Raw genomic sequence first — 26009 nt, 5'->3', positions numbered from 1 at the left:
GGTTCAATATACAAAAATCAATCAATGTAATACACCACATTAACAAAATAAAGGACAAAACCACATGATCATCTCAATCAATGCAGAAAAATTCAACATCATTTTATGACAAAAGTTACTCAACAAACTAGGAATAGAAAGAAACTACCTCAACATAACAAAAGCCACGTATTAAAACTCCACAGCTAATAACATATTCAATGGTAGAGGATTGAAAGCTTGTCCTCTAAGATGAAGAAGAAGGCAAGAATACACAATCTTGCCAATACTATTCAACAGAGTGTGGAAGTTCTAGCCAAAGTAATTTAGACATAAAAAAAGAAACTGGAAAAGAAGAAGTAAAATTATCTCTGTTCACAGATGACATGATTTGATATGTAGAAAAAACTAAGAATCCCAGAAAAAATAATGTTACAACTAAAAACAATTTCAGCAAAGTTTCAGGATACAAAATCAACACACAAAAATTAGTTGTGTTTCTCTTCACTAACAATGACCAATCCAAAAAGGAAACTAAGAAAACAATCCCATTTACTACAGCACCAAAAAAAAAAAGATAAAATACTTAGGAATAAACTTAACAAAGGAGGTAAAAGACTCATACACTCAAAACTACAAAACACTGCTAAAAATATCAAAGAAGATACAAATAAATGGAAAGACAGCCCATGCCTGTGGATTGAAAGACTCAATACTGTTAAAATGTTCATATGACCCAAAGCAATCTACAGATTCAATGCAATCCCTATCAAAATCCCAATGGCAATTTTTGCAGAAATAGAAAAAAATCCTAAAATTCATGTGGGACCTGACTGGCCAAAACATTCCTGAAAAAGAAGAACAAAGCTGGAGGCCTCGTACTTTTTGATTTCAAAACATACTACAAAGGAACGGTAATTAATACAATATGATACTGGCATAAAGATAGATATATTAACCAGTGGAACACAATAGATAGTCAAGAAATACATCCTTGAAAAATATGGCCAAATGATTTTTGACAAGGGTGCCAAAACTACACAATGGGAAAAGGACAGTCTCTTCAACATATGGTGTTTGGAAAAATAGATATATTTCCACATGCAAAAGAATAAAGTTGGGCCTTTTCCATACTCCATATCCAAAAACTCCTAAAAGAAGACATGGCAGAAAAACTTGAGGACATTGGAAAATGATTTCTTGACTATGACACCAAAAGCCCAGGCAACAAAATAAAAAACAGACATATGGGAGCATATCAAACTTAAAGACTTCGGTACATCAAAGGAAACAATCAACAAAATGAAAAGACAACCTATGAAATGGGAGAAAGTAATTGCAAGTCATATATCTTGACATGTGGTTAATACCCAGAAACTTCTACAACTCAACAACAACAAAATCCATTTAAAATATGGGAAAATGAATTGAACAGACATTTCTCTAAATATTATATACAAATGGCCAATAAGCACATAAAAGGATGCTCAACATCACTAATCCTTAGGGACACACAAATCAAAACCACTTTGAAACATCCCCTCATACCCATCAGGTGGTCACTATCAAAAGAACAGAAAATAACAAGTGCTGGCAAGGATGTGAAGAACTTGGACCTCTTGTGCACTGTTGGTAGGAATGTAAAACAATGTATCCATTGTGGAAAACAGTATGGAGGTTCCTCAAAAAAATAAAAATAGAAATACCATGATCCAGCAACCTCACTTCTAGGTATATAGCTCAATAGACTTCAAAGTAAGGTCTTGAAGATATATTTACACATGAATATCCATTACAGCATTATTCACAATAACCATGTGGTGGAAGCAACCCAAACATCCATCAAAAGATGAATGGATAAAGAAATTACGGTATGTGTGTGTGTGTGTATATATACACACACACACACATATATACATATATATGTGTATGTATATACATATATACATATACAGTATAGGTATATGTGTATGTATATGTGTGTGTGTACATATATACATATATATGTGTGTGTATATATACACACACACACATATACATACATTGTAGTATTATGCATGTAGTATTATGTAGTATCTTACAAAAGAAGGGAATCCTGTCACATCCTATAAAATGGATAAACCTAAATAAAATAAGCCAGTCACAAAAGGACAAATAATGTATGATTCCACTCACATAAAGTATATAAAGTAATAGAACTCATAGAAACAGAAAGTAGAAAGGTGGTTACCAAGGGCTGAGGGGAGTGAAGAGGAGTAATTAGTGTTCAGTGGGTATAGAGTTTCAGTGTTGCAAGATGAAAAATTTCTAGAGATCTATTGCTTAACAATGTGACTATACTTAACACTACTAAACTATACACTTAAAGATGGTTAAAATGGCAAATTTAATGTTGCGTGTTTTTTACCACAATTTTTTAAACTAGGACAAAATACTTTTTAGATTTCCAAAATGTGAAAGATTTCATCACCAGAAGATTTGCTTTCTAAGAGAATACTTTAGGTAGAATTATACCAGATGTAAATGAATCTATAAAAAGAACAAAAAACACCAGAGATGGAAAATATGTGGATAAATATAAATTTTTATTTTTAAAAGTTACTTCACAGACAAATGACTACTGATGTCAAAAAATGATAACTATGTGATATGTGGTTTATAAAATATGTAGAAGTAAATGTATGACAACAATAGCATAAAGACTGAGAAGAAATGAAAGTACACTGTTGTAACATTCTGATACTATATGTAAAGTGGTATATTACTTGAAGATAGATTGTGACAAGTTAAAGATGTTGTCATGAGTTGAATTGTGCCCCTCCAAAATATATTTTCAAGTTCTAATCCCCAGTACCTGTGAATGTAGCCTTATTGGAAATAGTGTCTTTGCAGATGTAAGTTAAAACGAGGTATATTGGGTTAGGGTGAGCCCTTAACCAATGGTGTCCTTATAAGATAAGAGAAATTTGGGTACACAAACACACACAGAGGGGAAATGGCCATGTAAAGTCACAAAGACACGGGGAGAAACGTCATATGAAAACATAAGCAGAGATGCTTCTACAGGTGAAGAGACACTAAGGATTGCCAGCAACCACCAGAAGCTAGGAGAGAAGCATGGAACAGATTGTCCTTCAGCACTTCCAGTAGGAACCAACTCTGCCAATACATTGATTTCAGACTTCTAGCCGCCAAAATAGTGAGTGAATATATTTGTTATTTTAAGCCACACAGTTTGTGGTACTTTCTTAGAGTAGCCTGAGGAAACTAATAGAGAGGTATACTGTATATGCTAAAGCAATCATTGCAATTTTTAAAAAGAATTATAGCTAATTGGCCAACAAAGGAATAAAATAGAATAAGAAATATTCAGTTCATTCAAAAAATAAAGCCAGAAGAAAGGGAAAGGGGAATGTAGAACAGGTGGAACACATGGAAATCAAATAGCAAGATGATAGATTTAAAACGCTAGAATATAAAAATCATATTAAATATAAATGGCTTAGACACCTCCTTCATTAAAAGTCAGAAACTGTCAATTTAGATTTTAAAAAATCCAATTATACACTGTCTTTAAATATAAAGACACAAATAGGTTAAAAGTGAAAGAATGGGAAAAGCACTGTCATGTTAACACTAATCAAAAGAAAGTTATTGGAGGGACTTCCCTGGCAGTCCAGTGGTTAAGACTGTGCTTCCACTGCAGGGGTACAAGTCCAGTCCCTGGTCAAGGAACTAAGATCCCACATGCCGCATGGTGCAGCCAAAAAAAAAAGAAAGAAAGAAAAAGAGTTATTGGAGTGGCTATATTAATATTATGTAAAGCAACTATACTCCAATAAAAGTTAATTTAAAAAATATTAAACAAAGTAAATTGCAAAGCAAAACATATCACCAATTATTAAGAAGGTTATTTCAGGCTTCCCTGGTGGTGCAGTGGTTGAGAATCTGCCTGTCAATGCAGGGGACACGGGTTCGAGCCCTGGTCTGGGAAGATCCCACATGCCACGGAGCAACTGGGCCCGTGAGCCACAATTACTGAGCCTGCGCGTCTGGAGCCTGTGCTCCGCAACAAGAGAGGCCGCGATAGTGACAGGCCCGCGCACCGCGATGAAGAGCGGCCCCCGCTTGCCGCAACTAGAGAAGGCCCTCGCACAGAAACGAAGACCCAACACTGCCAAAAATAAAAATAAATAAATAAATAAAATTAAAAAAAAAAAAAGAAGTTTATTTCATAATGATACTGGGATCAATTCACCTTAAATGTTTATTCATATAATAACGAAGCTTCAAAATACAAGAAGCAAGAGCTGATAGAACTGAAAGGAGAAATAGAACAATTCCCATAAAAGAGAGTTCAATAACCTTTTCTCACTAATTGATAGAACAAGTTGGTAGAAATTCAGAAAGAAGAAGTCTTAAAAAATGCTATCAACCAACTTATGGTAATTGATGTTTTCGAACACTTGGCATAACAGCAGCATATACATTCTTTTCAGTCACACGTGAAACATTTACCCAGATGGACAAGAGTCTGGGCTATAAATATCAATAAATTTAAAAGGATTCAAATCATACAAAGTATATTCTCTGACCACAATGGAATATAATCAGAAATCAATAACAGAAAGATATTTGAAAAATTTGAACTATTAGGAATGTAACACACCTCTTTTTTTAAATAGATTTATTTACTTACTTTTTTATTTATTTATTTTTTATTTATTATTTATTTATTTATTTATTTATTTATTTATTTATTTATTTATTTATGGCTGTGTTGGGTTTTCATTGCTGTGTGTGGGCTTCCTGTAGTTGCGGCGAGCAGGGGCTACTCTTCGTCGTGGTGCACGTGCTTCTCATTGCGATGGCTTCTCTTGTTGTAGAGCACGCACTCTAGGCATGTGGGCTTCAGTAGTTTTGGCACATGGGCTCAGTAGTTTTGGCTCGTGGGCTCTAGGGCACAAGCTCTGTAATTGTGGCGCACGGGCTTAGCTGCTCCTTGGCATGTGGGATCTTCCCGGACCAGGGCTCGAACCCATGTTCCCTGCATTAGCAGGCGGATTCTTAACCACTGTGCCACCAGGGAAGCCCAGGAAAGTAACACACTTTTAAATAACCCACAGGTCAAAGAAAAAAGCAGAGAGAATTTAAAAGTATTTTGAACTGAACTAAAATAATGAACAATGTTTCAAAATCTGTGGGATATAGTTAAAGCAGTACTTGGCGGGAAATTCATAGCGCTAAACTCATATATGGAGGAGAAAAAGATCCTACACCAATAACCTCAGCTTCCTCCTTAAGAAATTACAAAGAGGAACAACTTAAATCTCAGGTAGGAATAAGAAAAGAAAAAATACAGATCAGAGCAGAATACAATCAAATTGAACACAGAAAAAAGCAAAACAAAAAAATCAATTAAATATGAAACTAGTTGAGAAGATCAAAAAAATTATAAACCATTAGCCAGATTGATCAGACATAAAAAAGAGAAGACACAGATGACCAATAACAAGAAAGAGAGATGTGGCCTCACTACAGATTCTGCAGATTTTAAAGAATAATAAAGGAAATTTATCAGCAATTTAAGCCAATAAATTTGAGATGAAATTTGACATTTCATCTTGACATTTCAAAAGAACTGATTTTTTATAAAATCTCAACGTACAAAATTGTCTTTATTACTCCAGAATGGCATGCTACAGACACTGTACAGCATGCACATTTATTAACTTCAAAATTAGCTTCAAACCATTTAAAATTAAATTGGAATAAGAGTATAAAATGGAGTGTTGGGGGGAAAAGATATTCTCACACATACACACACACACACACACACACACACGTTAGACTCGAAAAAGCTGGTTTTCCCAAACTTTCTCCTCATTTACCTCGGAAACTTTCCGATTGGGACGTACGCTGACTTTCCACCTCAGAATATGAGGATCTGTTTTTATTTTCTGGTTCGTTGACAAGCCACGATTTTGACATCAGATAAATCACTCTCAGTGAAGGAGTGGGGGTAGCGGTGTCTTCTCCTGCTCACCTCTTCTATTAAGTTTTCCCCCTTTATCTTGAATACCACTTTCTCCCTAGATAAAGCTCAATGATTTTCCAAGCAACCTTGGTAAGAGCTTTTATAGGATCCTCACAACTTTACAAAATAATCAGTGAGACTGTTTCCCCTCCTGCTTTGTAAGTGAGGAAAGAGGCTGCGAAGGGGAGACCTGAAACAGAGGTCTTCAGAGGTTTGGTCCAAGACTTTGATTCTCAATTGTCCTGACTGTTGGAGCCACAAGACTCCTTTGCTCTCGAAACAGTTTTTCTTTCGTCTCATTCACCTAATCCTCCTTTTATAAGCAATACTCTACAGGGGCCCACAGATCCTCAGGAAAAAACAAGCTCCTGCTTGCTCTTGAGGTGCTCAGATTATGGTGGCACAATCAACCAAATCGTAACATGGCACAAGGAGCTCAAGGTCCAAGGGAGAATAGGATATCGATGGAGCAAAGAAATCTCTGGTACTTTTAGACTTCTTTTTAACTGAGTACCTCTCTCGTTTGCCAAGGGTTGTGCAGTTTTTATATATCCCAGGTCAATACACGAAGTATTGGCCAGGAAGTTTTAAGTAACATACCTAAGGTAGATTTTCAACGAATGGGGCAGGTTTAAGATCACTCAATTTTCATCCGGAAATTTCACAATTTCTGCAGTCTCTATCCTGAAGCGTGGGTAGGTTGTAACCAGTACCCTCCGCGGTCTCCAAACCTCATTGCTGCGAGGCACAGCACCTCCCACTGCTGGAAGGCCCTTGAGCGCAACCTCGGTCCTGGAAGCCCAATCAGCGGCCCGGCAGCGACCCAGTGCCCGCCTCGGGCAGTGTCACGTGTCAGCCAAAATGGCTGCGCCCGGGCGACTTGAGCGAAGGTTGGAGTGAGCACTCGCGTGGCTGATGGAGACCGGAGGAGGCAGCGACCGCTGGGAGGAGAGCGTAAGGTACCGGCATTCCGGGTAAAGGGGTGCAGTAAAAGGCGAGTATCAAGAGAAGCACAGCGTGGTGACATGCTGTTCAACGCAGCGTGGGAATGAGATCCCGGGACTGAGTCGCAAGGGGAGGAGGGGAGTCGGTTCTACCGCACCGACCGCCCTACACTTTCCACCCTAGAAAAAAAGATCTTATATTTAAATTAAGCCTATAGGGGGCAAAAAAAAAAAAAAAAAAAAAAGCCTGTGCTTGAATTTAATCCCCGGTTTACTGCCAATTTACAGGGTGACCTTGGCCTAATTTCATTTTCAGAGGCCCCACTTTCCTCATTTGTCTATCTCGGGAGCTATCTTGAGTGATGTGAGATAGCTAATGCAAAAGCCTTTTGAAATGTTTGTAATATTTAAACGTGGCATTGTCTTTGATAGGGATTTATTATTAATAACCGGGATACAATGGCCTACTGCGGGCTGCCAGATCAGAACTTTTACCGAATTAAGGGTGACTTTTAATAGCGACACCTTAGAAATGGCTAGTTCACAGTACCAGGAACCTCACCAATATGCAGAGCATAGAACAGAAAACTAGTGATAGCATTAGGCTGGACTTTCTGATGTAACAGTATTTCAGACATATACACTGTACACTTTATATATACTGAATTTGATTACTTATTTTTCTCTCTCTCTCCACCACACCCCCCCAACCCCCCAACATAAAATTATTCAAAGTTCCTGTAGGGCAGAGATCTTAACGTTATTGTAACCAAGGCACTCAAAAAGTTTGACTCCGGGAAACCCAGACGTAAATTTCTAAGCCTGCATTGTACTACTTATGTTGACTTTAAGTTTAGGGATATGAAATTCAGTGTACTGAACATTTTCCAAGCCATCTAATGGCTACCCAGTAAATATTTGTTAAATTAGTGTTATAAACTAATCTTGTAGCAAATGAATAGTGAACCAAGAAAATTAAATTTCAGAGTCATGTTGTCTGTTCTTTCTGAACTTTTTGCTTTTCTTAACTCTGCTACCCTGAAATCTTATTTAATGAGCTAAATCTTCAGGCTAAAATTCATCATTCACCCATTCCCTTAATCTTTTATTCACCTCAACTAGCGCAGAGATCAACAAACTACCTGCCTGTGGGCCAGACGAAGCCTATCGCTTGTTTCTTTACGGCCAGCCAAAATGATTTTTATATTTTTTAAGTTTTTTTTTTTTAAGTATTCGACAAAAGACCATTATGTGACCCACAAAGCCTAAGATATTTACCATCTGGCCCTTTAGAGAAGTTTGCTGACCTCTGCTCTAGGGTATACCTAGATGTGAAATTGCTGGGTGTATGTGTCTTCTACTTATTAAGTATCAAATTCTTTTCCAAAGTGGTTGTACCTATGCTTCCACCAGCAGCACATGAGTTTCAGTTACTCCACATTCTTGCCAGTAATTGAAATTTAATTTCTATTTTCCTGATTATAGTGGTTAAGCATATTTTCATATTTATTGTGTTTGACTTTCCTCTTTGTGAAGTGCCTGTTCAAACCTTTTGTCAGTTTTTCTATTGGGTTGGTTGCCTTTTTCTTATTGATTTGTACTATTCAATACTTTACATATTCTGGGTACCAACTACTCCTTTGTCAGTTATATTGCAAATATTTTCTCCCCAACTGGTTTATCTTTATGGTATCTGTAAATGAACACAAGTTCATTTTAATTGGTTAATATTAGTTTAATATTAGCTTTATGTGTTTTATGGTTAGTGCTGTTTGCAAATTTACAATATTTTTAAGGGTTACAAAGATATTCTGTATCTCCTATAAGCTTTATGTGTTGTCTTCCATGTTCTGGTTTCTATTTCATAGAATTGTGGGGTTTTTTGGGGGGGTGTCTAATGCATTAATTTTTCAGATTATGAAATAAAGCTATGGCTACTTCTTTTAAAATTAAATATTTGTGGTCTTCCAAAGGCTTTTTATAAGCCCTTTTGCTGTTTTTCTATAGATACACATTATTGAAAAATGACATTTTAATTTAAGGCTCAAGATGGAAAATCACAAACCAGATGGTACTGTCAAGAACTTAATTGAAATCATAACCAGAAAAATTAACCAACTTCCAGAAGCAGAAAGGTAAGATCCCTTAATTAAAAAATTCTTTTATCAGGTGGATTTTCATCATTGATTCATCTCAAATTTATTTGGTTTGAATATAAACAAACATAGAATGTCAGAAGGAAATTGAGATTTTTTTTCTTACATTGATAAGAAAACCAAGGCTCAGAGAGATTAGCCATTTTCCTTTAAGTCAAGGCTAAAATTCATTTCTTTGGATATCTGATAGTTCTCCCAGTTTTCCCATTTGGCTTAGAGTATAGGCAGATGTATATATTTATGGACTAATTTAAATAACAAACCTTTAAAATAGGTTTTAAACTGTCTTCTTTCTCAATTCATTTCTATCACTACCCTTACCGGTCTAAGAGAGTGCCATGTAACACACATAGCTAGACAAGGAATGTCAGAGAAATGGGATCATGGCTAAAAGATCTTTAAGATATTATTAAATTTATATAGGGAACATACTGATCTTTGAAGACAACGCTGAGTGAACTCCAGTACTCTCCCACAAAATGTTCTTCAGGCAGCCTCTCTAACATTCCATTTCAACTGAAAATCTGAGACCAAAAAGGATGAAGAAGAGTCAGCCTGGGGAGGAGGAAGGAATGGCATATGCCTAGGCCACAGGACAGCAATGAGTTTGTCATATTTGAGGAACCAGTGTTACTAAAGTACAAGGGAAGTGGGCATAAGGTTGAAGGAACAGGAAGAGTTTTAAGCAGGGAATGATCCAGCTAACATTTCCAAAGAACGTTACAGTTGCTTTTTGGAAAGTAGATTTAAGGTAGGTAAGAAAAGGAAGAAGACCAGTAGGAAAACTGGCATAGTAATCCTGGTGAGTGGTGGTGGCAGTTGAAGTGAAAAAAGGATGGATTTGAAATACATTTTGGAAGTATAATCTTACTATCTTGCACAAATTCCAATCTTGCTGACACCAGCTCAACAAGGGAGAACCCATAAACCAAGGGCAGTAATAAGATGTATATCCAACCTCCCTCTCCCCCCACCACACACACACATCGTTTTGTTATTGTTTTCCAGAGGTAAACAGAAACTTTTTAAGCAAGTAAAAGACATGTGCCCATGTTTCCAGGCCAGTAAGGTAGGGAAAGCCAGGAAGAATAGAGATGTGACAGCCTTGAAGAGAAGCAAGCAGGCTGTGTTACTGGGACTTTCACCAAATTAGAAATAATAATCAATGGGGAAGTAATCTGGAACTGCAAAGTAAGCTTTAATTTGGAATAAACTGCTTTCGAACAGTGGCACGTAAACAGGGCAGATGACAGCATCTCATCTTTGCTTTGTTCGCTATTTTTCCTCTGCTTCTATTTTATCTATCCTAGTTCTCCTAAGTTTGAATCCTCATTTCTTGCATTACCAATTTAGATATGTTTAATAGTTATTTGAAAAGTTCTTAAGTGTATGAAACTTTAGTATCAAACACTTCACTTTCTAATCTACAAAATAATTTCATGTGCCATCTATTTCATTGCCACTTGTTATTTCTGGTCTTACATTTCATGTGTTAGTTCATGTATCTAGGTATTGTATGGGTATTATCTTGCCAAAAAATCTTGAGTTCATGTTTCTAATTGTATAGGCACTTTTGGGGAACACTGACTGGCAATGGGGCTGCTAGATAATAACAATTTTGTATTGAATTATTAACTAAACAATGTGACTTTAAGCCACAGGAAATTAAAATCTGGTTGGGAGACAGCAAACGTTGCTATTCAGATGCCAGTTACACTCCTTGTTATATTTAGGTACTTATTTATGTAATTTTAAATAATATTTAACATTAATATATCAACATATTACAATGTATATATTTATAATAATTATATAATATATATGGGCAAATTATTTACCTGAGCATTTGTTCCTATGACTAAAAATGAAGATAATACATATTTCACAGTATTGTTATGAAGATAAAATAAAAATATTTTAGAGGAAGTGCTGAAGTTTCCCATTCCCTCAGCTCCTACAAGAATACACAGGTCTTTTCACATTCATGTGTTTTGTTGTTTGGTAGCTCTCTAGGCCCTCATCACAATTTAAATATTGTCTTATGTACCCTAAGTTTCTAAACTGCCTCCCTTGTACTAACATTACCATCTTAATCACTTTTGTTATATTGGGTTGACCAAAATGTTCGTTCGGGTTTTTCATGGAAAAATCCGAACGAACTTTTTGGCCAATCCAATATATCAAGTTTACATCTTTCATTCTCCAATAATAAACTATGAAAATACTGAAGATAATTTTTTGTGCCTTCATCACCAAGTCTCCTGCATGCAATAAGTGCTCAATGATTGAATGACAAGTACCATTGTGATTGCAAAGTGACAAGTAAGAAAAGTAGTACCTTACACAATGTAGAAAGCTCAATTAGGAACTCCTAGAAAACCTGTCTTAAGTTGAGTGTTAACCATAGAAGTTAAAGGGGATATTGTGTGTGGCTAGTTTGGCTAATTAAGAGTAATGAGAAAATTAAGAGGTTGACGCCTGTGTTATAGGAAGCAAAGCAGATGGTAAAGAAGTTAAGTGATAGGCTGAAGGCTTTGAATTGGATACTTTCAATATTCAGCAGTTTTAGGTTTTTTCCCCAAAACTAAAGAATGCATAGAACATGCATTTTAAATCTCATACATGCCTCCCTTAAAAACCAGTTCTACCACTTACTATCCCAAAACATCAATTCATTCTTATTTCAATGAGTTCTTATAAAGTACCTAGCATAGAGTATCCCTTAAATGTTAGTACTGCTCCACCCCCCTAATCCTGACTCTAATGCTTCAAGGAAGGGTAAAAGGAAACATCAATTTCACCTTATTGAATGCCTTCTGTGTGCCAGGTGCTGTTGAAACCAAGATATTTATATCTTTGTATCCACTGTCTTCACGTTGTTTACAGACTAGTTGGGAAGCGTGACAGGTAAATCTGTGATAAGCTAGTACCACCTTATAATGTGTTGTGCTACAGAAGTAAGTATTGGGTGTTGTGGGAGCCTAGAGAGGCATCCAAGTCAGACTCTTCAGAAGCTCTTCCCTGCTATATACTTTGGGGGGGGGGGTGGAATTTCCATACCAATATTCTTTGCAAAATCCCAAAATACATTTAGCAAAACTAAATGTATCACTGTATCCTTAAAGTGTTGACCAGATTCAAAGCCTTTTAGAATAAAAATCTGTATGTAAAACATAATGATTTTAAAAGGTTTTTGTCTTATGGAGCTGTAAGATATAAATGTTGGATCCTGTTAATCCTAAAGTCCTGATAAGTTCTGTAACATATGCCAGAATCGTTGGAGAGCTTACACACACAATACAGCCAAAAACAGTTACTGTTTTTTCTCACCGACTCAGGAATCTGCTTGAAAATGGATCAACATATATTGGACTTAATGCTGCTCTCTGTGGCCTAATAGCAAATAGTCTCTTTCGACGCATCCTACATGTGACACAGGCTCGTGTAGCTGCTGGCTTACCAATGGCAGTGATCCCATTTTTGACGGCACACGTATCTTACAAAGGTTTTGTAAGTTTACCTTTGAATACAGGTAAGTTCTATTTCACTGTCACCAGCAAGTTTGCTTTGGTATATGTACATTATTTACACCTTACATTAATCCTTAAATAATCGTAGCAATTGGCTATATGCTGTAATATAGTCACTGCTTGGATAAGACTGAACCTTGCTAGCCTCTCTATGTAAAGCAGCAATTAATTCAGATTAGCATGGTCTACCAAACAAGTAAAATATATACACAGTAATTCTAAATACTCTCCTTTATCTAACTTATCTCTCCCACAGTGTTTAGTAAGAAATATTTGGAAACTTTATTTTTTTTAAATGCTGACTGCCTTAATTTTAAAAAAATTATACAATTTTCTTAAGGGGAAAAAAATTTTTATGGGAACAAGACTTTATCTTGTTCCCATAAAAATCACTAAATCTCTAAAGCACTAAATGTGTGTATGTGCAATAGTTATCAAATACATGGAGACCTGATTTCCTTTGGACAGTTCACCGTATTTGCTGAGTACTCCAAGTATAGCTAAATCATGAAAGAATTTCTGATTAATAATTTTTAAAAAATTATTACCATAGGTGGTAGTAGGGAGGCATTCCATTTAAATTCTCTTAAGTGCTACTTCAGATTTGTTTAAATTAGATGAGTTATTTGCTTGAATCCCCAAGATCAGTGTGGAAAGAATTTTTATGTGCAGGGAAACCTACTGCACAATAAACTGAATGAGTGAAAACATAGGTTAGCTTAGCTTTCTATTTTTAATACCTTGTACTAATCTGGAAATGAATAAACAATTTTATAAAAATAAATCACACTGTATAATGTAAAAATGTAAGATAAATTGTTAAATTTCCCATGGGTTTAAAAAAGTTTCTTAAAGACAAAAATATTAGCTCAGGTTTGCTAATACATGCGCAAAAAGCTAGAAGCAGTGCACACTGAGATTATTATATTCAAGTTCAAAACAAATTAGGGAATTTTTCCTAAGATGGTTTTATCAGTTATTCCTGGCTGTTTTAGATTATCCATATGTGTAATTATACCTTTTAACATGCCTTGTAGAAATGCATTTGCTGTATTACTGCCTGAAAATTGAGTACCTGTGATGCATATAAGGGGACCTTGCATTCTTTAAATGTTTGCTTGACTATCCATTTGCAGAACTAATTTATTTCCTAGGTGATTTACATTGTGAAACCTGTACCATAACACGAGGTGGACTGGTTGGTCTTGTTTTTGGTGGCCTGTACCCTGTTTTCTTGGCTATCCCTGTGAATGGTGGCCTAGCAGCCAGGTAGGATTGTTTTCCCTAATTATCGAAAAACTTTAATAATATATATAAATGATTGCCTAGAAAATGCAAACTTTTAAACAGCAAGTACATTTTCTATTTTTAAGGCAGTGTTACCTGTTTGACTTGAAAGAGTTAACAAGACTTGTTTTTTCTGGGTAATCAAAGAATACTCCTCAAGAATTTGAAAACACTTCTAGAAATTTATCACACTACCTCTTGGGTGTGTAGTTCAGGTTCTTAACTTTATATATGGAATGCTAGCTACAAAGCTGCAAAAAGTACTGTGACTAGCATGAAAGCTACATTATATGCATAATGTTCTCAGGGTTTGAGTACTTCCTCTAAAAGAAAATTCCATCAGAAAATGTCTCGCTATAAGCCAAAATAATTCAGTTATTCTCTGATGAACTCTTGTACCAAGCAATCTGTACTATATGAGCTTCCAGAGGTGAAACGGAGAAAAGGACAAAAGAAAACAAAAGGACAGTTTTTATGACTAATAGACATTGAAGAGAATAGCATTACCTCAGTCTTTACCTAAGCTAGTTTTAAGACTTCTGGAATTAATATGTATTGTACATAGATTTGCCACTTGATACAACTGTCTTTTCTAGTGAACTGTCTCAATGTTTTCTTACAGGTATAACTCAGCCCTGCTACCCGAGAAAGGAAACATCTTAAATTACTGGATTAGGATTTCTAAGCCTGTCTTTAGAAAGATGTTATTTCCCATTTTGCTCCAGACTGGGTTTGCAGCATACCTTGGGTCTAGACAATATAAACTACTTATAAAGGCTCTTCAGTTACCTGAACCTGACCTAGAAATTCAGTGATGGTTAAGCAAATCTGTACACAAAAATAAAACTGTAAAAATAACCTACATCTAAGTATGAATAAATAAGACTTGTAATTTATCACATGAGGTACAATTCTGGGATCTACAACAAAAGGCTGAATACTTAAATTATTCAACACTACCCACTTAGACAAGAGCCTACTTCTCTAGTGTTCCCAATACCGTCTCTCCCACATTGCTTGCTCTACTCCTTTACATTAGGCAGTTTGGTCTGTAACACAGGGAAAAAACCACACAACAGTTTTCACTGAAAACCTCATAAAGACTCCAAACAGGAATGAAAATGGCAGGGGCCAGGGCGGGGAGTATCAATACACTACAGAAACTTTACACTTCATTTTCTCAATTCACTGTTTCCATAGGTATTATTCTTTCATAGAATCTTAGAACATATTTAAAAACATTCCTCACAGAGGGATCAATTCCCAGTATTCTTCAGAGATGATTATTCAGGCTCAGCTTGAGCTGTCCTAATGATAGTTACCTACTTCAAAAGTCATCTTATTTGTATCACTGGAAAGCTATACTCTTATAAGATTAAGGCAAATTCTATCTTTGAAGTTTTCATCTAGTGTGGTATAGTTCTTTAGAAGCACATAGACCTGAGCCATTTTTTTTTGGCTGTATGATGATGCTAAGCAAGTTAACTGATCTCTCTGGCCCTCAGTTTCCTCATCAGTAACCTCACTCAAGATTGGTATCATATATGTAAGTTGACTTAACGTAGCACCTGTCATCAGGCACTCAAATCTGAGGTAGCCATATTCTTCCTATTGTTTCTGGTTTTGTTTTTTGAAATATCCTAGGTCTATTCCTCAATTCCTAAGATAGATCATTTAAATTTTTGAAATGATCTATCGTGTTTCCCTTCCTAAAAGTTTTCATCTCAGTTCTTGAAACCATTTTCTCATGTAACAGCATCTAAATCAGCACTGGCCAACAAAACTTTCTGTGATGATGAGGAAATATTTTATATATGACTGATAATATGTTAGCACTAGCCATATGTGGCTACTGAGCACCCAAAATTTGACTAGTGCACCTGAATAACTGAATCTTTTAATTAATTTAAATTGTTTAGCCACATGTGGATAATAGCTTCAGTATTACACAATGCAGAGCTAGACCAACACTTTCTTATGAAACAAGCCAGTCATACCAAACAATATTTGTGTCATCCAAGACCACAATCACAAGCAGCTTAACTATTCTTTTCAAATATAGTGATATATCTGTTAAATAATCTTATGCTACTTAAAATTATATGAAAGGATTTAGCCTGTCACCTAAATAAGGCAGCTCTGAGAGTGGGACAGGCTTTCAGTGTCCCTTAAAGAAAGCAGTGCAGCCAAAGATTTAAAATTCAATTAATAAAATACAAGGGAATTCCCTGGCAGTCCAGTGGTTAGGACTCCACACTTTCACTGCTGAGGGCGCAGGTTCAATCCCTGGTCGGGGAACTAGGATCACACAAGCCACGTGGCGAGGTCAAAAAAAAAAAAAACACCAAGTCAAAACCAAATAGAAACAGATTATAAAAAAAAATTCCCTATCAAACTATGTTTGATTAAAAAAAAAATGATCCCAATTATCAGACAGAAGAATCTGTATTTTACTGTGGATATTCTCTGGGTTATAAAATTAAGGCTGATTTTTCTTTTCATTCTGATTCCTTTCTGGATAATCCCAGCTTTCTGAAATGAATATGCTTTACCTTTACAACTAGGAAAAACATATATAAAAGGCAAAAAAAAACCCAAAAAACTTATTTTACAAGCTAAAATACCACGATAAAGTTGTCTGACCCAAAATTACACATTTTATGTGTGTGCTGTCATTTTTATTTAAAGCAGAGTTCTACTTATCACAGTAAAAATAAAAAAGAATTAAAATTCCTGACTTCAAAAATAAGAAACCCAAATTACTGAATTAGACTCCTTTAAAAACAATGGTGTAATGAACTTAGATAATTCAAAACCCACTGATATTACTAAATGGATAATTTAGCGCAAATTGTTTCCTTACTTATCCTTAAACACTCCCACAGTACTTACTCCCTAGCATACCACCATCTATAAACATACAAAAATTTACAATGGTTTCTGCAACCAAAAACGATTTCTAACATCTGTCCTCTACCATATTTTTCTTAAATCATCTTCCCAGTTAGTAGAAATGGGCAACATAAGCCAAAGAACATGTTACTTTAAACCTGTTGCTACAAATCTATTTTACCAAAATTTTTGGTCGGGGCAAATTTGTGTGAACCTGCTGTGATGTGCATTACAATTTAAGGAAACAGTCATTTTTAGCTAAGACCTAAAGAACACTGCCTCAGTCAGGAAAATAGTTTATTTCAATTCTGTCACAGTAAACAAACTATTTAAACCTGTCTTTCAAAATTTATTCTGTGTAGTTATTTGGCTTTAAAAAAGAAGGTGCATGTTATACTATACTTAAATTAAGATGTTAATTTGTAAACCCCAGACTATGGTACATTAGAAGCCAGAGGGATTTGACCTCAGTGGGTAAAAAGGAAACATACAGAATTTGATGGCACATTTTAAAGGAAGTTGGGCCACCAATAAAATTCAAATCCATACATATTAACAGCTACACGAATGTTCAAAACACCAAATGACTAGATTTTTAAATTAGATTAACTGAAAATTGAGCAAAAGATGAATTTCAACAAATTTTGGGTCAACAAAACTATAAAAAATTGGGAATTCCCTGGCAGTCCAGTGGTTAGGACTCCACACTTTCACTGCAAAGGGCCCGGGTTCACTCCCTGGTTCAGGAAGTAAGATCCCACAAGCCATGTGGCATGGCCAAAAAAAAACTACAAAAAATTATGAAAGCCCACTGTGACCTGGCTTCTTTTTAAAAAGTGGAAAAAACGGCTAACTAAGAAATCCTGAATGTACAAATTGGGGAAAGGTAAAAAACTAGGAATAAAAACACTATGAGTAACCAAAGCAATGAACAGGGCAACTTTCTTTTAACCTTTATCTTTAAAAAATATTTTTCCTCTAATATTACATGATTTGTTGCTAACGATAAAGTAATTTACTTTCTGAATAAAATTTAAATTATCTCCAGTTTAATTTTTCTGCACTTTAAAACTGCATGTAAATGACCACTTGAAGTCTAGGTCAGAGCTCTGAGCTCAGTCTGGTATTATAAGACAATAGGGAGTGACTGGCAGAGAGAGTATTGAGGTATTCAAGTTCAAATATGTAAAAAATACTGTGCTGGCCAAACAAACACTTTACAAGTTTCTAATGGAGGACCTCCCCTTTGTGATCCCTGGCTTAAATGGTAACTACCTGGTTTCTCAACAAAAAACAGTACAGTAAAATATAAAAATATAACCATTTGGGAAGGTCTCAAAACTTTGTATTGATAGCCTGGGGAAAAAAACTAAACACTTGAAAATATTTTACTACCTCTTCAACCTTAAATAGTCATAAGATTGTTTAGCTTAAAAGCATACCTCCAAAATACTGAACTAGGTAATCACATACTTTAAAAGGTAATGACTCATTATCAGTGAATTATCCACTCTATTCTATCAAAGCAGTAGTTATAGTCACCAAGTAGTGTTGATGCCTACCTGATTTTGGTTACAATACAACCAGCTGTACTGTTCATACTGTAGGAGCATCCATCAATCACATAAGAATAAGCCACTGGGAATGCTCTTTGCTGCCTGGCATCAGAGACACTGAATACACTTACATTACAAGAAACTGAGTGGATTTAATAATTTTTTCATATCACCATACAATAACCAAACTGTATAGTTATTATGATGAATCGTTCTGGAAAGAAAATAAGAGCCTATCTCCTACCCCCTCCCACTTCTATCATCTGCACACTTCCCAAGTGAGTCAGTAAGATAAAATGACTCAGTCTAGACCAGGTGAAAGAATGTATTAACATAATCCAACAAAAATGACATAAAACAACCAGAGTTTTGAGTGTTTTTTCACACTTGTAATGAACTGGAAAAATGTTTCAATTAAGTAAAACAACCATATTCCATGAAAAAAGCCACTCCCATCATCCAGAATACTAAAGCCCTTACATACTAGAGAAATTTTAATATAAAACAGTAGAAACCAGTATACCATTCATTAGAAACCTCAAAATATTTTTAATAAGTCCTCGGAGAAAGCTCAAGAAGCCAAAAACCTCAGAATCCACACATCTTGGCATTACCCTGAATCGCAATTAACTACCCACACATTTAATCATAATCAATTTTTCAAAGATATACAGACAAATCAATGCATCTATTTAAAAAGACTACTCTTTAAAGACTTTACATTAACTTTTATATTCTACTCAGCAATGTCTGTCTGTACTTCAGATTAGTTCTCATGTTCCAGGAAACAAATACAAACTCATGATATGCCTGTGATCACTGATGGCCTGTTTATGTAATTCTACTCCACTAAATCTAATTCCACAGAATGTGCGCTTGATTATGTAAAGAATCTAATATTCCTTGATGAAATACTATCATTCTCTTCTCCAATGGTTACAATTTTTAAAAGGTATGCAAAGAACTGAGTATCACTCCCATGAAAGACAAAAAAAAGTATAATTTTGTTCCAAAATTAACTTTGTCTCATGTATTTCTATTAAGTCTTTCAAGGATTCCAGAGAATCTTTTCATATCTCCATTTCTGGAAAGTGAAATCTGGAAAGTGAAATCAGTATAGAAGTAATTTGGGAACTTGAAAATGGCATTCATTTTTTTCAGCAGATGCCAAATTTTTGACCGACATGGCTCCCACAATTACTTTGTTACCATCAGTCCAGTCAGTTAACAGGTTGTAGGAAAAGATTCGTTTTTGCAGACACTGCTAAGCTGTTTAAAGAGAAGAGAGAGAGATTAATTTAGTGATTATCAAATGCACAAATATTTAAAATATTTCGAACACTTTTTGTCGGATTATATCAGAGGTGTGACTACATTTTAACAAACGTGGACTTTTTAGTTAGGTTTGGTCAAGGAAGTGCAGAAACATTAAGTCAATATGATGTGTTAGTTCAATTAATGTATAAATTCCTGTCACCATCAGAAGACAAACATTAAAAGCTACATCTTTACTCTAGTACTTGCTGTATCATTTTGCCACAGAGGCACAATTAGGAAAAAAAAATTTTTTAAAAAAAGATTCCCCAAACACTAAATTGCTTTCATCCATTACAGTAAATAGAGCCAAACCTGAAAATTTCTAAATCCATATTATAGTCCAGAAATCTCCTTTATCCAACTACTAATCATTCAGAACACAATTTTCTAAAAATAGTAAGACAACAGTTTCATATTAATCATAACTTTAATTAACAAGTAGTGAATAGGACACTTTAAGATACTGTTTACTACATACTGAAATAAACATATCTGTTGTAAATTCAGAAACCCAAACATTTACAGTAAAACGTGTTTACACATAAATATGACCATATTTATTTAAAGCCCCTGTTAGATAGGTCCTAAATACATGCAATACCATGTAAAAACAAGACCATGACGTTGATGCAAAAAATGACAAAATCACTAATTTACCAAAATTAGGAAAAAAAGAGAATGAAATGGAAACTAAGAAAAGACAGTTAAAACAGAAGCAACCTAACAAAGCAGCTTTTAAAATAGTCGATACTAATCTCCATTTTCAGAAGTTCTTAATCAAGTATTTCCAAAAACTGCCATTTATAAAATGACATTCTAAAAATCTATACTTGGAATGTCAAAGCATCCCAATTCAGAAAGCTTTGACTACTGTTTCTCCCCAGCCCCAAACTTCAAATAATGCAGGAAAATCATTGACGTTAGGAAGAAAATATTCTAAGGGAATGGTATAATTTTTAGAAAAACGCACTTACTGCTTCCAGAACCTTTTAAGACCCACAGCATTAACAACAATCATTTTTCCTATTTTCATCCATTATTTTCTAATGTCATGTTAGAGATGAATAAATTCTTTGAGCCCATGACTGAAAGATCAACAAACCTGGTTTTATTATGACACCATATTTTTGTCATTGGTACTGCACAAAATTATATACAAAGAAATATATACAAAATGTTCAAGTATTAATTAACTTTCAATTCAAGGCTTCTGTTTCAAAAAGCTACATTTAACATATTCCATAAAGATAGCACAAATTAGTCATTTCAAATAACTTTTCCAACTACTTTTGGTTTTTATATATATTTATATATATAATTCAGTAGGCACTAAAAATCCATGCAGCTGCATTGTGAGGGGCTTGCTCCTGCACTTAGGTATAAGCAGGTTCATCACTCCAGGTTGTGAGTTTGGCTACTATCCATTCATGCTCAAGTGCAGTAGATGATTTTACAAAATATGCTGTAATGCACTGGAAACCAGAGACCAAGTTAGGTCTCAAAAGTGTATTATCTAGCAACAAAACATTTACAGTTCTTCAAGAACAAGATTCCATTTTCATAACCAAATAACAACAAAATAAAACATTTTATATGTAAGATAACTTACATCTTTGGACTGCTGGAAAATACTTTTTAATTATGAACATTTTAAAATAAAAGCAGAAGCCCTGATATTACCTCTTCTTCCTCATTTCTTATACTACCTTTTAAAATAAAGCAGGAAATGTGGCCAGCAGCTGGTCCCGTCTCTTCTGCCCCAACAGCTGTATCCACTTTAGCACAAAGAAAAACAAGGATGCTAAATACGTATATACTTTATCAAACAGTGATGTTTCACAAAGAATTTCTTAATGTCTCTTACACTGAAAGACACTGTGACTCAATCTATACAACTGGACAATAGATAATAGAGTACTTCAAAGGAAGACTATGTCCCAACTTTGGAAAAAGTGTCAATCGTGTCATTAAGTCACTCAATTTTAAAACTTACTTTTAAATAGGACAAATACCCTTGAAATTTGGAGAATAAGATTCTTTGTGAAGCCTCACTTTACACGTTTTCATTCACATTTCATAACCTTCAATATCTAATCATACATAAATTTAACCTAAAATTTTAATACAACAAAAATAAAGGTGTTCAACAATTTATTCATACTCAGTGATAGGGTAAATCACTGTGCTGGTCCTCAAAGAAACATTTCATTAACCATTCTTATTCTTCCTTTAAGTAACTAACACAGGAGTCTGATATGCATGTTAATTTCCAACTTCTCTAATGGTGAGATATAAAAATCTATTAATCTTAATAGATTGTATATCTAGATCTATGAAAACTAAAAGGCATTCTTGAATATTTAAGAGATTTCTGTCATCTCCGCAAAATAACTATCACATCTGTGTATGCCCCAAGTACTTATTGTCAACCTCTGAAAAGTTGCTCTAAAGTTGGAATTCCAATTTGCACCTTGTACAACTCGGAACTTCCATTCAACTTCACCTGTGTCACTTTCTCCAAACTGTATCTCTATTAGCAGCTTTCAGTGTACAGTTGGAACCGATGTCATCCAAGGCCATGTCCACACTGGGGACAGAAGAGCTAGGTACACGCAAGTTTGAACAAGGGGACACATTAACAGCTATTTCAACCAGAAGAAGCAACTTGAATACAATATTGACCAGCACAAGTCTGTTTCCAGGGTGGACAGGGCCCAAATTAGATTCCCCTCCCACCTTCCAAAAAAGAAAAGAAAAAGAAAAAATATCACACACACACACACAAATTGAGATGTTGCCCATTAAAGTAGACTAAGCAGCAGAGCATGAGCGTTACGTGAAGAGATGGATCCTTACCAGGTTGTGAGGCGGGAACGACTGTTCTGTAACCCCTACAACGGAGCCTGGCAGGAAGGAAATCACCTAAAAAAGAAACTGTCAGAGAGATTTAATAGTGACATGTTATCATTAGGAGTTGGTTACAGTGTCACATTCATGCTTTTAGCTAAACACTTAAAGATTCAATATTACTTTTTTTTTCCTCCTCTGAAATGTGTCCAGTGAAGATGTCCCACTAAGGTGTTTTACATGGTGTAAGGGAGTTGAAAGGGGTAAACGCGGATAAAGAGCAGATTACTTGACCCTACATTTTAAGAGAAGACGACGCCTTCCGGGCGCACGCCGAGCAGAACTCCACCGACACCTTATCCTTGTCCACATGAAGACACACTCCTCCGGCTGAGTCGTCCTCTTCCAGCAGGTCCTGCTGCTGCTTTCCCACGGGCAGAGCGTAGTCATGGTCACCGGCGGGCGAGTCTCTGAAGAGCGAGGTGGTCAGCCGCAGTCCCACGCCGCTCAGCCGGCTCAGCAAGCGAGCCAGTCCGGTCTCGTTGGCTAAGACGGCCCGTAGGTAGCGACTCTCCTCCTGCAGTGCTTGTACGCGCTTGCCCAGCTCCCGATTCTCGGCCCGCAGCTCCTGGTTCTCGGCTGCCAGACCCCGTACTCGACTCTCCAGCCCCATCACGTACTCCTTCTTCTTCAGCCGGTTGAGACGGGCAGCAGCCGCCGCCGCCTTCCGGGGACTCTTTGTCGCCGCCTGGTTGTTGTCGTTGCCGCTGCTGCCGCCGCCTCCTCCCGGGGACTTTCTCCGCCTCTTTTCGCCGCCGCCACTGTCACTGCCGCTGCTGCAGCCTCCGATGCCGTTTAACAGCCTCTGCAGCAGGTCAGAAAAGCGCTGCATCTCGGCAGCCGCGGCCTCGTCGTCGTCGTCCCCTCTCCACAGGCCGCCGCTATCCGAGCCTCCGCCGGACGAGGAGAGAGGCCCGGGCGAGTTGAGCCCGGGCTCCAGATGCCAGTCTGGTTGCCGGGGGTCCAGCAGATCCGCCAGTTCCAGGCCCGACAGAAAGTCCATGTCCTCCGTCTCCTCCCCGGGGACGCTGGCGATAGCCTCCTCCTCCATCTCCTCGGGCGAGGGCGCGCGCGCGGCCACGACGCCGCGGCCCCCCCTCCCGGCGTCCGACTCGCCCTCGTCGCCGGGCGGCTGTTTGCGGCCGGGAGACCCGGCCGCCGCCGTCCCCTCGTCCTCCGCTGCCGCCCGGGTCAAGTCCGGGGGCAGCGAGCAGGTCGCGACCGGCGCCGGGCTCTCGCTGCGGGTTGGGGAGTCGCTGCCCGAGGCCGCCAGCAGTTTGGTCAGGCTATGCCGCATGGGGCCCGACGGCGGGCCCACGTAGGCCCCGGCCCCTCAGACTGGGCCTCGCGGGTCCGAAGGACCCAGAGCGGGTAGCGGGGCAGCAGGCCAGAACGAAATGAAGAGGAAGGTCCGAGTCGCCTCCCGCCCCACTTGGCTGGTCGACCCCCCGCGCCGGGGCGGGGGGGGAGGGAAGGGAGATGGAAGCGGCGAGGCCCAACGATGACTCGACCACGCCACCCAGACAACGGCCTGGCCGGAAGTCAGTCGATCTCGTTCCAGCCCCTCCCACCGCATTTCGCGCTCCACCAGGCTCTAGTATCGCGAGAGTTCGAATGAGGTCTGGAGCTGCAGGAGCTCCAGATCTCCAGTGATGTCATAGTAACAGCGGCAAAAATAACAACAAACCTGGGATTTATTGAAAAAGTGGTCTACCCTCTCGGTCCTCACTTCTCAATACTCTGTATTCTAGCTTCCACCTCCAGTGAAGCCAGTCTCGCTCAGAATTGATCTTTAGATACCTAATTTATGAATAATCTTAGTTATCCTGGAACTTAAGACTGCTGATCAGATTCTTCTTGGAATTGCTCCTTTCCCCTTTCGCTATATCACAAGATCTTTTCACTCAAACACTTATAGAGTACTAGAAGAAAAAAGAGGTGAATAAGTCATTCATATGTAATTTAATTTTTCCAAGTTTTTGTTATAAAAATTTCCAAATATACAAAATATGTGGTATATGGAATATATGGTATAAATATATGGTATCTAGAAGAAGAAATAAGTGGCCTCCATGTCCTTCTTAACCTTCCCATTAGGAAAGGTTTTGCTAAAGTAGAACAGCAAACAGTTTGAGATAATAAATATTCTGGCATATTTTGACTTACAGGTGTTTTGTGTGGCTGGTAATACCATCGAACTGCATTTTCTCCTTGGGCAAAATCAAGATCATGGATTGATTTATCATTTTTTCCCTAAATTACAAGATTTTGGATTAAATATACATTGTTTAAGAGCCTCTCCAATTGGATTAAGAGGAAAGTAGAAAACTGAAAGAGAAGAAAGTTTTTACAACGTAGCCTCAGAAGACAAAAAAGCAACTGAAGCAAGGGTAAAACTCCCAGAAAATGGCTTTCCCTCCCTTTCACCATTCCTCCCTTTTCTTCTCATTCTTCTCATTCTCTCCTTCTTCAGAGTCGGTTTTTCTTTTTTCTGGTTATAATGATCATTGCAAAAGATTCAGATAGTGCAGAACTGTACAAATAAGTAGAAGGATATTACCCATAATCTACCTCAAAATAACTTATTAAAATTTTGGTGTATAATAGAGTTTTTCTATGTACAGATATAGAACAACACATTTTTTATTTTAGTTCTTTGAACTCTACTCTTTTGGTATGAATATTTTGTGGACATCTTTCATACAACTAAATATAGGTCCACATGCTTATTTTTGATAACTGCCTACAATTCCATTTCATGAACTTTCCAACTTTTATTCAACCAGTTACTCACTGATAGCACTTAAGTTGTATTGGATTTTTCACCATTATAAACCACACAATAATATTGTGCAAACATCTTTGTTTACTTATCCTATGATTTGCTTAGGATAAAGTATTTGAAGTAGAATTTCTGGCTAAGTTTTTATACATAGACCTTTATTACATACGGGAAGGTATCTCTCCCCAGTAGTGGTCACAGTATGTAGTTCTTATGCACTCATGAGAGTGGATTTGTTCTTTTTAGAATGTGCTTATCCGAAAATTAAAAGTGATATCCTTTTTTGTGAATGTACATTTCTTTGATTATTAGAAGGTTGAATGTTTTTCACATGACCAATTGATTTCTAATGTGAATAGCCTTTTTACCTCCTTAGCCCATTTTTCTCTGAGGTAGGAGAAAATATTTGTCAGGGAAAATATCTGTCTTTTTCCTTCTTGATTTATATGAACTCTTTGCATTATAAGGAAAACATACCTTTGTCTCTTATATATTTTCCACTTTTTCCCCCAGTTGATCATTTACTGGGGGAGGAAAGGGGTAAAAACTGCTTGTTTTGCTATAATTTTTAAATGGTCAATCTATCAAAATTTTCTTCCTGGTTTCTGGCTTTGATGTTAAG

The 26009-nt window shown here is 36.8% G+C and overlaps 2 protein-coding genes across 6 annotated transcripts; one reads left to right on the top strand and one right to left on the bottom strand.

Annotated features, from left to right (window-relative positions):
• Nucleotides 1-6857: 6857 nt before the first annotated feature.
• TMEM126A (transmembrane protein 126A) lies at nucleotides 6858-14791 on the top strand. 4 transcript variants are annotated; one of them, XM_061202767.1, is made up of 5 exons: nucleotides 6858-6975; nucleotides 9003-9095; nucleotides 12455-12648; nucleotides 13783-13915; nucleotides 14556-14791. In XM_061202767.1, the coding sequence occupies exons 1-5, from the start codon at nucleotides 6932-6934 to the stop codon at nucleotides 14746-14748; spliced, it is 657 nt and encodes a 218-aa protein (XP_061058750.1). In that variant the 5' UTR covers nucleotides 6858-6931; the 3' UTR covers nucleotides 14749-14791. The 4 variants fall into 4 exon arrangements, with proteins under 4 accessions (XP_061058750.1, XP_061058751.1, XP_061058752.1 ...); XM_061202768.1 differs by having other exon boundaries at nucleotides 6882-7010; nucleotides 8968-9095; XM_061202769.1 differs by having other exon boundaries at nucleotides 6911-6975; nucleotides 8968-9095.
• A 3933-nt stretch (nucleotides 14792-18724) lies between these two features.
• On the bottom strand, nucleotides 18725-24136 carry CREBZF (CREB/ATF bZIP transcription factor). 2 transcript variants are annotated; one of them, XM_061204074.1, is made up of 4 exons: nucleotides 22845-24136; nucleotides 22555-22632; nucleotides 21405-21473; nucleotides 18725-19650 (listed from the first exon to the last, which is right to left on the bottom strand). In XM_061204074.1, the coding sequence occupies exons 1-2, from the start codon at nucleotides 23900-23902 to the stop codon at nucleotides 22617-22619; spliced, it is 1074 nt and encodes a 357-aa protein (XP_061060057.1). In that variant the 5' UTR covers nucleotides 23903-24136; the 3' UTR covers nucleotides 18725-19650; nucleotides 21405-21473; nucleotides 22555-22616. The 2 variants fall into 2 exon arrangements, with proteins under 2 accessions (XP_061060057.1, XP_061060059.1); XM_061204076.1 differs by lacking the exon at nucleotides 18725-19650 and having other exon boundaries at nucleotides 20785-22632; nucleotides 22729-24136.
• Nucleotides 24137-26009: the final 1873 nt, after the last annotated feature.

The sequence above is a fragment of the Eubalaena glacialis genome, chromosome 10 (genome assembly GCF_028564815.1).
Source record: "Eubalaena glacialis isolate mEubGla1 chromosome 10, mEubGla1.1.hap2.+ XY, whole genome shotgun sequence".
Lineage (NCBI taxonomy): Eukaryota > Metazoa > Chordata > Mammalia > Artiodactyla > Balaenidae > Eubalaena > Eubalaena glacialis.
This window is presented reverse-complemented; position numbering and strand designations above follow the sequence as displayed.

Coding starts and splice junctions, on each gene's coding strand:
- TMEM126A (XM_061202767.1), top strand. CDS start 6,932: ATGGAGACCGGAGGAGGCAGCGACCGCTGGGAGGAGAGCGTAAG. Junction 6,976..9,002: donor CGCTGGGAGGAGAGCGTAAG/GTACCGGCATTC, acceptor TTTTAATTTAAG/GCTCAAGATGGAAAATCACA. Junction 12,649..13,782: donor AAGTTTACCTTTGAATACAG/GTAAGTTCTATT, acceptor ATCCATTTGCAG/AACTAATTTATTTCCTAGGT.
- CREBZF (XM_061204074.1), bottom strand. CDS start 23,902: ATGCGGCATAGCCTGACCAAACTGCTGGCGGCCTCGGGCAGCGACTCC.